The sequence below is a fragment of the Pseudorca crassidens genome, chromosome 10 (assembly GCF_039906515.1).
Source record: "Pseudorca crassidens isolate mPseCra1 chromosome 10, mPseCra1.hap1, whole genome shotgun sequence".
Taxonomy (NCBI): Eukaryota; Metazoa; Chordata; class Mammalia; order Artiodactyla; family Delphinidae; genus Pseudorca; species Pseudorca crassidens.
The window spans coordinates 76,271,133-76,283,453 of NC_090305.1; the positions used below are offsets into that span (position 1 = coordinate 76,271,133).

A 12,321-nucleotide genomic window follows, 5' to 3' on the forward strand; every position below is an offset into this window, starting at 1 on the left:
TAGATCTCTCTCGACCATCACGTTCCTATTCCCCCCTTTTCTTGCCTTCTCTTATTCTTCCACTTTTCCAGATGTGACATTGACACTGAGGTCTGTTGTACAAGAGTTACTTCCTCTCCTAGCCTCCTTTCAATGCCTGCTTCTCTTTGAGTTGATGCTTTACCAATCCAATTGGTCTCATGGTCTTCTCAAGTCCTGTTTGAGCTTCTCATTTGTCAGTACAAAAGTAGAAGACCCTTTACTTGTGAGTTGCCTGCTGCATTTTGTGGAAATAAAATAGAACAAAATAAAGGCAGGTACGTCTCTGCTTCCGGTTGTGGAACGTGGTGTTTTAGGCAATGGTGTCAAGTGTTCTTGTATCTGAAAACCTTCATTGTGAAGGCCACGTGTGCCTCTGTGCTCAGCTTCTCGGGAGAAGTCTTGGTGGGCTCACTGCCCTGTCTCCATGTGCTCCAACAGGAGAGGTCCACATGCCTTCTGGGAAGACAGCCACACCTGAGATTGTGGACAACAAGGATGGCACGGTCACTGTCAGATACGCTCCCACTGAGGTCGGGCTCCACGAGATGCACATCAAATACATGGGCAGCCACATCCCTGGTAAGTCGGGCTCAGCGCCCTGGCGGACTGCAGCACCTGGCCCTGCAGGACTCCAAGATTCAGGACGTGAACATCTGGGAGGTTGTAGTCAGTTGTTGAGTCACCTGCTGTGTGGTTTTCAGTGGCAGATTTGGGAATGCAGTGTAGGCGTCCCTGCAAAACCAAACAGGCTATGACCCCAGCAGATCCAGCTAATTTCCATCAGGGATGACACAGCTAAGTGTCCTGGGTCACAGTGCAGGCCCTTTGGTCCGCGATTGTTTGTCTTTGTCACTATGCCAAGCATGGCCAAAGGGTGAGCTGGGAGAAAAATGTGAGGCACGTCAAGGGACTTTCCAGCCGGGCCTGCAGAGCCCAGAGCAGCGTGGGACGGGAGAAGAGGTTGTGAGAAGAGGACAAGCTGCCTTATTGTCACACTGCCCTTAACAAGGAAAGCCAGCTCAAGTTTCATGTCCATCAACCAGCAGTGTTACTCTTTTTCTTTTTTTTTGAGTACATAACCTATCTACGTAGTTTAAAAATGATGTGGAGAAGGATTTCCTTCCCACCCATATCCCCCATCTGCCCTCTCCTTGAACCTGACTGTTGTTGATGTTTTATGCTAGATTTCAGAATATTTTTAAGACTCTACAACAGATGGGAATACAGATGTTTAATCCCTCTCCCTTTGTTACATAAACAGTAGCCTACGCTACACGTTGTTCTGACCTTGCCCTTTTCATCTAATAGTATATCTTGGAGAACTTTGCGCATCTGAATAGTAGAGAGTGTTCATGGTGTCCGGCCATTTGGGTGAACGTTACACGTGAACCATTTCTCCCACTGGAGGACAATTGGGTTCTTCCCCACCTTTTGTGATTACTAGTCATGCTGCAGTGAATAATAGCCTTGCACACCCATCATCTCACACCTGCCAGGGTGTATCTGAGATATTTGGTTCCCAGGGCAGGAATTGCAGGGCACAGGCAACAGCCCTGCAATTCTGACAGATCTCACCAAAGCGCCCTTCACGCAATCTCTTCCCGTTCACATACCCACCCGCCATGCAGGAGAGCACCTGCTTTTCCGCCAATTTGCCAGTGGAATAGGCTCTCAAATTTTTGGATCTTTGCCAGACTGATAGTTAAAAACCAGTATTGCTTTGTTTGTATTTCTCCTGTGAATGAAATTGAGCAACTTTCTATACGGCTAAGTATCAATGTTATTTGTATTTCTTTTTCTCTGAACTGGACGTGTGTATCCTTGGCTCAGTTTTTCTCTTGGACGATTGGCCTTTGTCATATCAGTTTCTGAGAGCAGGCTAAATATTGGAGAGATAAGCCCTTTGTGATAAGAGTTGCACATACTTCTCCCAGTTTGATATTTGCTTTAGTTTATGTGTATGTGTACGGATACTATGTGTTTAAAGCAAACATGTATTTATCTGTTTCTATTTAAATGTTCTAAAGATGCAGATACAGAAAAAGTAAAAATGTCCTTCTACCATTTTCCTTCTGCTTCCAATGCTGGTGTGTGTATCTTTTCAAATGTCTCTCTCTGTACCTACAAATATGCATGCAATTTTGTTCTATTTTGGACCGGGATAATGGTATTAATATTACATAGGAATATATTATGATGGGTATATATTATTATATAGGTATTATAATAGGTGTTAATATTATATAGGGTATTAATATAATGGGATATTGACATTTATGTAGCAATTTGCCTTTTTCTCTTTAATGCAACACATATGGCTAATCTCTCAAGTTAGTATACATAGATCTCCCTCATTATTTTTAGTGACCTGCAAGTAGACTAATGTTGATTTAACCACCCCCCTGTTGTTGGACTCTGGGTTCTTTTCCTAATTTGCACCTGAATTCTGTGGAAATGGAAGTACTTGCCTAGGGCCGGGAGTGGGCCTGAGTGGAGAGGACCACAGTGGGATAGATTCCTCTGGCTGGGCTCACAGACTTTGAAAGTCATGGGCAAACGGCCTTCCCAAAGGACCTTTCCAGTCACATTCCATCTATAGTGGGTCATTTCTCTTCTCCACTGCTCCCCCCATCACCCAGCCCCGGTGTAGCTGTTCCCTCCTTACTTGTCCATTTGAGCCAGATTCCCCTGCCTCAGCCCCCCTCCAGTCTGGAGCACCCTGGGGACTGTTTTTCTCATGTGATCACTGAAGGGTCGATAGTGAGTAGACCCCCTTGGGTATCCTAGGATGGGGAGCCCCACAGAGTCTCCTCTTGCATTCTGCTCTGCCCAGGAGATGCCACACCCGCTGCTGTTAGGTGAATCCCCCCAACCCCCTATGAGTCCCAACTTTGTGTGTGTTCTTTGCAAACCCAGAGAGCCCGCTCCAGTTCTACGTGAACTACCCCAACAGCGGGAGTGTTTCTGCATATGGCCCGGGCCTGGTGTATGGAGTGGCCAACAAAACTGCCACCTTCACCATTGTCACCGAGGACGCAGGAGAAGGTACTGTGGTTCTGTGGGTCTCAGCTGTCATTTGGAAAGTTAAGGGGATGCAATTCCAGGGAAGCCTTTAAAAATAAGGCTCTTGAATGGTAGTATCTGTCTTGTCTTTTCTCTCATATAAATCTCTTATGTAGAGCTCCTCTGTCTTCTACCCAAAACAGAAATTTTAAAGTCCTTCGTGTTCTGATTAAAATCACATTCATACTATGAAATGTTTTATGTGACTTTCCTGAAATTTACATGTGTTTTGATAGATAACATTTTTGGTTTTGTTCTTTTTGCACCTGTACATGTATCCACAGGGCCACATGAATCATTTAGTGGCTTATTCTAGCTCTGTGCCCATGGGCATTGTCATCACAGGAATTTCTAAATTTGCGATTCTAATGGGATTTTCATGATGGCATCCAGCCCCCAAGCAGCAGTGATAGTCCGTGTGTGACACTCTCTCCCGTGCGTGTGATTGGCGCGCGGGGTTCCATCCCTTCCTCATCCCACACATATGGAAGAATTGAACTTCAGGGTCACTTGCAGGAAGAATTCAGATGGTGGAGTGTCTTCCCAGTGACACTTTCACCATGTAAATAGCTTTGTTCTGACCTACGCCCCTTGTCCGTGGCTTGTGTCAGTCTGACGTTCCTGGCAGCAGGGCTGTCCCGGATGAGCGGTGATCCCTTTTGAAACACAGAAACACCCTCCCTGATGGCTCTCCTTCCCTCCTCTCATTCACAGGTGGCCTGGACTTGGCTATTGAGGGACCCTCAAAGGCGGAAATCAGCTGCATTGACAACAAAGATGGGACATGCACGGTGACCTACCTGCCCACCCTGCCAGGCGACTACAGCATTCTGGTCAAGTACAATGACAAACACATCCCTGGCAGCCCCTTCACAGCCAAGATCACAGGTAGAGTTGCCCAACTGGCTGGAGGCTCCCTGCCCCAATAAGCCCCCCTCCCATCAGACCTGGGGCAGCAGGCTAGGCACGTCTGAGATTTAGGTTTCACAGTGTCTCCTTGGGAACAAACTAGGGGTGCAAGGCCAACATTAGATAGGCTAAATTCCTCCTTCAGCTGGTAATCCCGGGAAAAGCAAGCACATCACTTGGAGGGCACTTATTTGTGCCAGTCTGACTCCAGCGTCCAAATAAGGAGGCCCTCAGATAGAGGCATTCAAATAATACTTATTGCATGAGTGAGCTCAGAGATGCTCGTCGGCATCGCTTCTGGATAGATTTTTGTGTCCCTTTTACAGATGGGAAAACTGAGGGTTGGAGAGACTGGCTTAGCCAAGTTCATGTGGGTATTCTGGGATTCAGGTGGAGATTATCTGACTCAAAGCCCTGCTTCTGACCCCTGTTGTGCTCTCTGTTCAGATCATGCTCTCAGTGGGTTATAAATGTGGTCTGTGTGGACTCAGGTCTTCCCTGTAACCAGACATAAGTAGCAGTCATTCTTCGTTGGTTAGGTCTGCTTATTGTCTGGGGAGTGTTTTTGTCACTTAAGTTTGCGTGATTAATTCTTGCCTGTTCATCTATAAATGGCATGTGGTGTGAGAGCTCTGGAGAGCCAGGGTGACCACGTGTAATGGAGCTGTGTTGGGGCTGGTGTTTCCCAGACGACAGCAGACGGTGCTCTCAGGTGAAGCTGGGCTCTGCCGCCGACTTCCTGCTCGACATCAGTGAGACTGACCTCAGCACCCTGACGGCCAGCATCAAGGCCCCGTCCGGCCGCGACGAGCCCTGTCTCCTGAAGAGGCTGCCCAACAATCACATCGGTGAGCTCAGACTGCCCTCCCAGCAGGAGCCGGGACGTCTTGAGTGGGAGATGGGGGTTCCCTCCTTGCCCGGGATCCCAGTCCTTGCCTGGGAAATTGGTAGCACCTTGGAGTGTGATGTGATAAACCTGCTGGGTCACATGCGTGGTCAGAGTCCAGGCATCTCTGCCTTACGATGCTGACGAGCCTCTTGGACACCCTGGGTTGCCAGAAAGTCAGGAAGGAAGTCCTGTTTCTGTTCTTGCCAGTGTGTCTCCCTCCTGCTTCCTCCCCTTCACCCCTCCCTCCCACCTCATAACCCCCAATCTGTGCTCTGGTCCAGGCATCTCCTTCATCCCCCGGGAGGTGGGTGAACACCTGGTCAGCATCAAGAAGAACGGCAACCACGTGGCCAACAGCCCCGTGTCCATCATGGTGGTCCAGTCAGAGATCGGGGATGCCCGCAGAGCCAAAGTCTATGGCCGTGGCCTGTCAGAAGGCCGGACTTTCGAGATGTCTGACTTCATCGTGGACACGAGGGATGCAGGTCTGTGGGGGGTGGTCCCAGGGGAAGAGGCCCGGAGCTTTGGAACTGGCTTCTTCCTGCTCACGTTACTCCATCTTTTCATCCTGCCAACCTTCTTTTCTTTGTGAGCATCCTTCAAGCTACAGACCCTTTTACATGATTATCATTTAAACCCCAAGAGCAGTGGCAAAGTAGGTATTATCTTTGTTTTCTAGATGAAAAAATTGAGGCTCGCAGGATTAGCAGCCCCATCTGCTTCTGGCATTTGAGCCCAGAGCCGCAACAACTCGCAGATCTGTTTCATGATCAATATTCCCACCATTGTCTCAGCTCCCCAGGGTCTCCTTGACTCATCTCAAACTAAGAATGCTGGGCCAGCGGGTCAAAGTCATGTTCAGCTGAGCATTGCTTTCGTGCAAATGAGGAGTTTCTTCCTGCTTCCTCTTAGAGATGGTCCGAATTAGGTTGGGCCACTCCAAGCTACTCCGCGTCCCAGAGTCTTCACCTTCTGCCATTTTGAGTGATGGGCTTGCATTGGTGATTTCTGGATAAAGTGACCTTCCCAAGGCAAGGAGCTGGAGAATTTGTGGTCCTGATGGGCTTATGTTCTCTGTTGATTCCTCAGGTTATTAAAGCTTTAGATCTGCTGTCTTAGTGGTTCCCTGGCTGGGCATCCGAGGCAGCTAGGAGCAGTTAAAAATGTCAAATTCTCAGGCCTGCAGCTGGTAGTAACCCCCCAGACAGCACGTGCCATTCCTGGAAGCAGGTGGTCCAAGTGTCCCCTGCAGCGGGTTCTGCAGGACAGAGGGTCGGTGGGATATTAGTAGATACCCTTGAGAAGAGAGTGTGGTCAAGGCCACCTTCAGCCAGGATGTTTCACTCCAGGATTTCTCAGAGCGTTTAACTGACTCCTGTGCCCAGCGCTGTCCAGCAGGGGCCACCGTTACTGTCTTTCTGCTTTCTGGAGCATTTCCAGGGGTGGAGGTCCTTTCTGCATTCATCAGGCTCCCCCTTCCTGATGAGCTGCTGTCATAGCAGCCATGGGCTACTGTGTTGCAGGTTATGGCGGCATCTCCTTGGCAGTGGAAGGCCCCAGCAAAGTGGACATCCAGACAGAGGACCTGGAGGACGGCACTTGCAAGGTCTCCTACTTCCCCACCGTGCCTGGCGTTTACATCGTCTCCACCAAATTCGCCGATGAGCACGTGCCTGGTATGTGTGGCCCCATCTGCTCTCCCTGTCCCGTGCTTGGGTTTTCTGTAAATGCCACGTGTGGCCTCTGGGCTGCTCTCAAGGGCCTGCTCGGTTTTTGCAGGGAGCCCCTTTACCGTGAAGATCAGCGGGGAGGGAAGAGTCAAGGAGAGCATTACCCGTACCAGTCGAGCCCCATCTGTGGCCACTGTTGGGAGCATCTGTGACCTGAACCTCAAGATCCCAGGTGAGCACGAGGGGCTCGTGGGTCAGGGCAGTGGGCATCACCGGAAACCAAGTCTGGGCTTGGCCCAGAATGTACCATCTGAGTCTGCTGGGGGGGGACTGTTTTTGAATTTAATTTTTTTAAATTTATTCATTAATATTTTTAATACTTATTTTCACAGAGGCCCATCCAAGAAAAGTAAATCTATTTACTTTTCCTTCTTCCAGATGAAAATAGCTTTATCGTACCACATGGGGGACAAATAGATAAGCTTTTAGACTTTCATTTACTGTCTGTCGACTAGACTAATAGTGAGAGAACTGGCCCTGCTGATGCTTATATCTGGAAGGAGGTGTCAGCCCAGTGACATCCTTCTAATTCCCGTTCGTATCTTTCATTCCTAAAATTGGAGTGGGGCCTGCGAAGCAAGGCTGGGTGGGTGGACCACATCTAGCCCTTTGCCCAACACAGCCATCGTCTGTCTGAAATGTGGCCCAGGTTCTTTCTATTAAGAAGTGACTGTGGGGCTTCCCTGGTGGCGCAGTGGTTGAGAGTCCGCCTGCCGATGCAGGGGACACGGGTTCGTGCCCCGGTCCTGGAAGATCCCACATGCCGCGGAGCAGCTGGGCCTGTGAGCCATGGCCGCTGGGCCTGCGTGTCCGGAGCCTGTGCTCCATGGCGGGAGAGGCCACAACAGTGAGAGGCCCGCGTACCAAAAAAAAAAAAAAAAAAAAAAAGAAGTGACTGTGTAAGCGAAGGCTTGAGGCTCCTCTGGCATGTGCTATGGAGTTGCAGGTTCTATGGAGACAGAAAATCTAAATCGTCATCGATGAAGCTCATGTTGTGATGAGCTTCTAGCTTCCAGAGGAAGGTCCACACTGCATCTCCCGTCTTTCCTGACTTGTGGTATATCTCTTGCTCTGCCTTCTCAGCATTACCTGATGGGTTCTTCCTTTCTAGACACACCGTTGGTAAAAACCTCATTAGTGTAGCGTCCAGACTAAGAATCACTTAAAACGCACCGTGTTGATTGTGATCATAAAAAGTTCAGGTGCTCAAAAACAGGGGAAGTAAGTCTAACCTCATATCCCACCATCCAGGGAGATTGTGGTTCACATTTCAGGCCCAGAGCTGGAGCCTGGATGCCTCCAGCCTCCTAGACACATGGGCTCGGTCTCAGATCCCTCTGGTGCACTTCTCACTCACTGTATTGTGGGCATCTTTCCACACCAAAGTATACTTCCCCGTCATCCTTTTCATGACTGTATAAGATTCCAATTCACGTCTAGGTGCATGTCCTCATTGGGTTTTCTCATTTCATGTATGCTCATCTCCATCCCTTGACCCCTTAATCAGTGCTCTGTGACATCTGTCATCACTTCGGATGGGTGCCCGGGAGTGGGATTGCTGGGCCAGTACGTTTCAGTTGCTGCTGTGCCTTGGCAGCCTGTCCTCCAGAAAACGAACTGATGCCTGTTCCTCTGTTTCCCCACCAGCACTGGCCACTGTCTTTGGTTCTCACTTTGATCAATCTGATGGAAAGATACGGTATCCAGTTTTCAGTTGCATTTCTCTGGTCACTAGACGAGTGGACTGTGCTTTCGTTTCCTTCACATTTCTCATTTGGGGAATTCTCTCTCCTGTTCCCTTTGCCTGTTTGTCTCTTATCTTTGTGTGATGTGGTCAGTCACCCTTTCCCTCAAGTCTTGTCTAGCTCTTGACTCCTTCTTACTCTTTTCAGTGGTACTAGATGACTCTGGCTGAGACTAACTTTTTCCATCATTACCTAAAACACCCTCTCTTGTCAATCAGAGGGGAGGATGGCCCTCCAGCCTCCAGATATCCTCCAGACCCAGGCCATGTGGGGTGACCCTCCCCTCAACCTCCTTCCTTTCTCTGTCCTCAGGGCTCAGAGTCATGAGCTGCTGCCCAGATCCTGTAGGGCTGGAGGGTGCGGTCTCGTGCTGCTGTAGGTGATGGCGTTACTTGGTCACCCAGCATGCGGCGTGCCTGTCTCCACCTCGTCAGTGCAGGCACGGTCGCTGGCATGGCAGAGCACCTTGGGTGGAGCAGACGCGTCTGCTTCCTGGTGTTGGGGACCCGAGGCGTCATGTTTCTGGAAGTGTGGCCTCTTGTTTTCGGTTTGCTCAAAGCTTTGCTCACGCATGGTTTCCCCTTTGCCACTGGGACCAACCTGGGTTCACCTTTTCCTCTAAACGCATTTTGTCTTGTTGCCTGAAAGAAATGCCAAGGCTTCTTGACAATGAGGGATGAGGGCTCTTGTGTTTTCTGTCCTTACCTATGGAAAAGAGCCCCTGTAAGCATGACTGATGGCCCCATGTCACATTTGCTTAGAAACATCTGAGCCATCATTGTTGTTGCTGTTTACATGCTATAACTATCAGCCCAAGCTCTGGTTTGACACTGCTGTGTGGAATTAACTCAGCTCCAGCCAGGAAGGCTGGCAAAGTGCTCGGCGAGGCAAGATGTGTCAGTGCCCCCAGAATATTCTCTGCACCGAGTGGCTGGAAGGGCCCTGCACTCTCCATGCTGGCCACGACCACCCAGGGATTTGAGGGAGACAGGAGGGCAGGCGTCCAGCCAGGATGGGAGGAAGCCTGAGCACCCCGCACCCCTGGCCTACACTCGCTTTGCTGTCTGCTGCTTGCCCTGCATGTCCTGTTCCCCCTCAGGCCCTCGCCCTGACCCTCCTCTTTTTCTCCCTGCCCCCTTTCAGAAATCGACAGCAGTGACATGTCGGCCCACGTCACCAGCCCCTCAGGCCGCGTGACCGAGGCAGAGATTGTGCCTGTGGGAAAGAACTCGCACTGTGTCCGGTTTGTGCCCCAGGAGATGGGGGTTCACACCGTCAGCGTCAAGTACCGCGGCCAGCACGTCACCGGCAGCCCCTTCCAGTTCACTGTGGGGCCTCTGGGTGAGGGGGGCGCCCAGAAGGTCCGGGCAGGAGGCCCTGGCCTAGAGCGAGGAGAAGCAGGAGTCCCAGGTGAGCGTTCTGGGCAGGCTTTTTACTTGAGAAGATTGAGTTCAGCCTGGCAGAGTGAGCATCCTGCACTCTTCACCCTGTTCTGAAAGGAAGACTTTGTGTGTTACTGATGGATGGTGTGAAGGGGCATTCTTTAAAACAAGGCTTCCGTGGCTAAAGACATTTGGGAATTGCTTACCCAAAGCTAAACAAGTGTCTTCCTGAAGGACTTCTCGGAGCCTGTAATTTATGGGTGTGTGTTGTGAGTCTCTAAGAGAGCATCAGGGTCATAAAACCGTTTCCAGGGCATCTTGCAGGCTAATGTTCTTCGAAACATGCTAGAATTCTATAAAACTGATTGTGACGGTCCCTTGCAGTGGTGGTTGCTGAGTGGGAAAGTCTCTGGGGATGAAACTGAATGTTCTCATCTTGTTCTGACTTGGTTTGCATGTATTCCAAAGATGTCTGATCACCCATGAGCTTAGTGTAGTCATGGATGGGGCTTAGCAAACATCACCAATGCCCTTGCTTGGGTTCTGCTTGGGGTTAGAGAAAGAGGAAAGGGCTGGCAGCAAACAGAACCCAGCACCCCATGTTTGAGCCAGAAGAGGGGCCTATACCGGGCTCAGTCACTGACGAGGTGTTTCTTTGTCTCAGCTGAATTCAGCATCTGGACCCGGGAGGCAGGTGCCGGGGGCCTCTCCATCGCTGTTGAGGGCCCCAGTAAGGCCGAGATTACGTTTGATGACCATAAAAACGGATCATGTGGTGTGTCTTATATTGCCCAAGAGCCTGGTAGGTACTCGGGGGCCAATGGAGGACGTTTTCCTTGTGTAGGGATGGTTGGGTTGTAAGGAACAGAAACTCATCAGGCTAGCTCCAGTGGAAGAGGAATTTGTATGGGCCCATGGGAATGCGTCCTGGAAATCCAGTTGCAGGATATCCAGCCACGCCTCAGAGGGGTAGGAATTCTTGTTCTCCTTGTCTCTTGGCCTCACTGCTTTATGCTCTTGTTCAACTGTGTCATTCTTCCCACTGACCAGCCTCTCTCTGCCCACCTGTGGCCAGTGGCTGGTGTGGCTGCCCCAGAAGAGTGGCCTCAGCATCTGAGCTCCTCGATCAGGGGTTCTCAACCTTTTGTGCGCCATGAATCCTTTTGGCATCTGGTGAGGCCCATGGGGACCATCTCAGAAAATATTTTTAAACACATGAAATAAACTACTTCAGATTATAAAAGAAATCAATTTTAATAAAATATTGTTATCAAAATCTTTTTAAAGGAACAAATATGCAACATAGCAACGTATACACGTTTTCATTAATACGTTAAATCATACGATTTGGTGATGGTCTATTACCTACCTTAATTTCTAAGTGGCAGTGAGTGTAAATGGTATGTCAAGATATATATATAAAGCTGGAAAATGATGGTTTTTGTTGACAAAATCACAAGTCTTAATGTGCTGTGATTTCTTGTCAACTTTTCTAAAGGAAGGCAATGCTAAATTTCAGTTCGAGGTTAGGAAAAATAAAGATGTGCGTTTTTCCCATTCGAGTTGGATCTCCTGAGTACTGTACACAGACCCTTTGTGTGGGCCCAGGCTAAGAATCCCTGACCTTCTTCCTTGACTAGATTTTCTTTCCTAGTTATCACTCTGCTTCTACCCCCGTTCTCAAAGTTTATGTCTTACACTTCATAGTTCAGGATCCGTAATGGGATCCTAGTTACACGAAGCCCTTCTTATTCTTAAGTCTATAATTTTTAATAAAATGCTCTGTCATAAGCCTCTCCTTTGGAGAGAAATTGGGGATACACACCAGATGTTGATACGTGATTGGTGTGGGGATTCACATATACACTGGCAAAACACAGAACAAACACTTCAGTGCTTCAATGCTCTTTGAAATTATTAAACAGAATATCTAAGATTAAAAAAAAAAAAAAAAAGAATCCCTGCCCTTTCCAACTAAGAAAATTGCGTTGGCCTGGTGTGAGCCAGGTGACCCTCTCTGACCCAGTCAGCCACAGCCATGGAGCGGGCCAGGGTCTCTCAGAAGGCACTTTGGCCCTAGCTGGAGAAACAAGAGGCCACTCTGGAACCACCTTCCCAGAATCTCTGACATGATGGGTCTTTCCTGTCCCCACAGGTAACTACGAGGTGTCTATCAAGTTCAATGATGAGCACATCCCAGAAAGTCCCTACCTGGTGCCGGTGATCGCGCCCTCTGACGATGCCCGCCGCCTCACTGTTCTGAGCCTTCAGGTGAGACACAAGGAAACATCCGTCTCCTTGGCCACAGCCCAGCCAGTGAGGCCCTGGACTCCCAAGGCCCCTTCAATCTCCGACTGTGCCAGGGACCCCAGCACATTTTGACCACGGATGCTGCCAGGCGTAGGGGACCTTTCCTGCAGCAGAGTCACATTCAGGACATGAGACCGTTGGGGCGAGCAGAAAGCAGCCACGGTCAGCAAAACTCCTCAACATTTGCAGACGAGTTTGTTTTCTAAATCTTCACTCCAGAGAAACAAAGAAGGCCTGTTAATAATTGGTCAGGGGTTAAGGAGGGCTTTCAA

General features: G+C 49.5%; 1 protein-coding gene across 5 annotated transcripts in view; it reads left to right on the forward strand.

Moving 5' to 3' along the window:
- The window catches only part of FLNB (filamin B), a 134,834-nt gene that overhangs the window by 107,822 nt on the left and 14,691 nt on the right, over positions 1-12,321 (forward strand). For 4 of the 5 annotated variants that reach the window (XM_067754907.1, XM_067754908.1, XM_067754909.1 and 1 more), the window contains 10 exons: positions 460-600; positions 2,938-3,066; positions 3,799-3,972; positions 4,683-4,841; positions 5,164-5,367; positions 6,406-6,558; positions 6,662-6,784; positions 9,501-9,767; positions 10,404-10,541; positions 11,895-12,010. In XM_067754907.1, the coding sequence (XP_067611008.1) occupies positions 460-600; positions 2,938-3,066; positions 3,799-3,972; positions 4,683-4,841; positions 5,164-5,367; positions 6,406-6,558; positions 6,662-6,784; positions 9,501-9,767; positions 10,404-10,541; positions 11,895-12,010 (1,604 nt within the window). Of the gene's footprint in view, positions 1-459; positions 601-2,937; positions 3,067-3,798; positions 3,973-4,682; positions 4,842-5,163; positions 5,368-6,405; positions 6,559-6,661; positions 6,785-8,669; positions 8,733-9,500; positions 9,768-10,403; positions 10,542-11,894; positions 12,011-12,321 lie in introns of those variants that run through there. The other variant, XM_067754912.1, reaches the window with a different exon arrangement.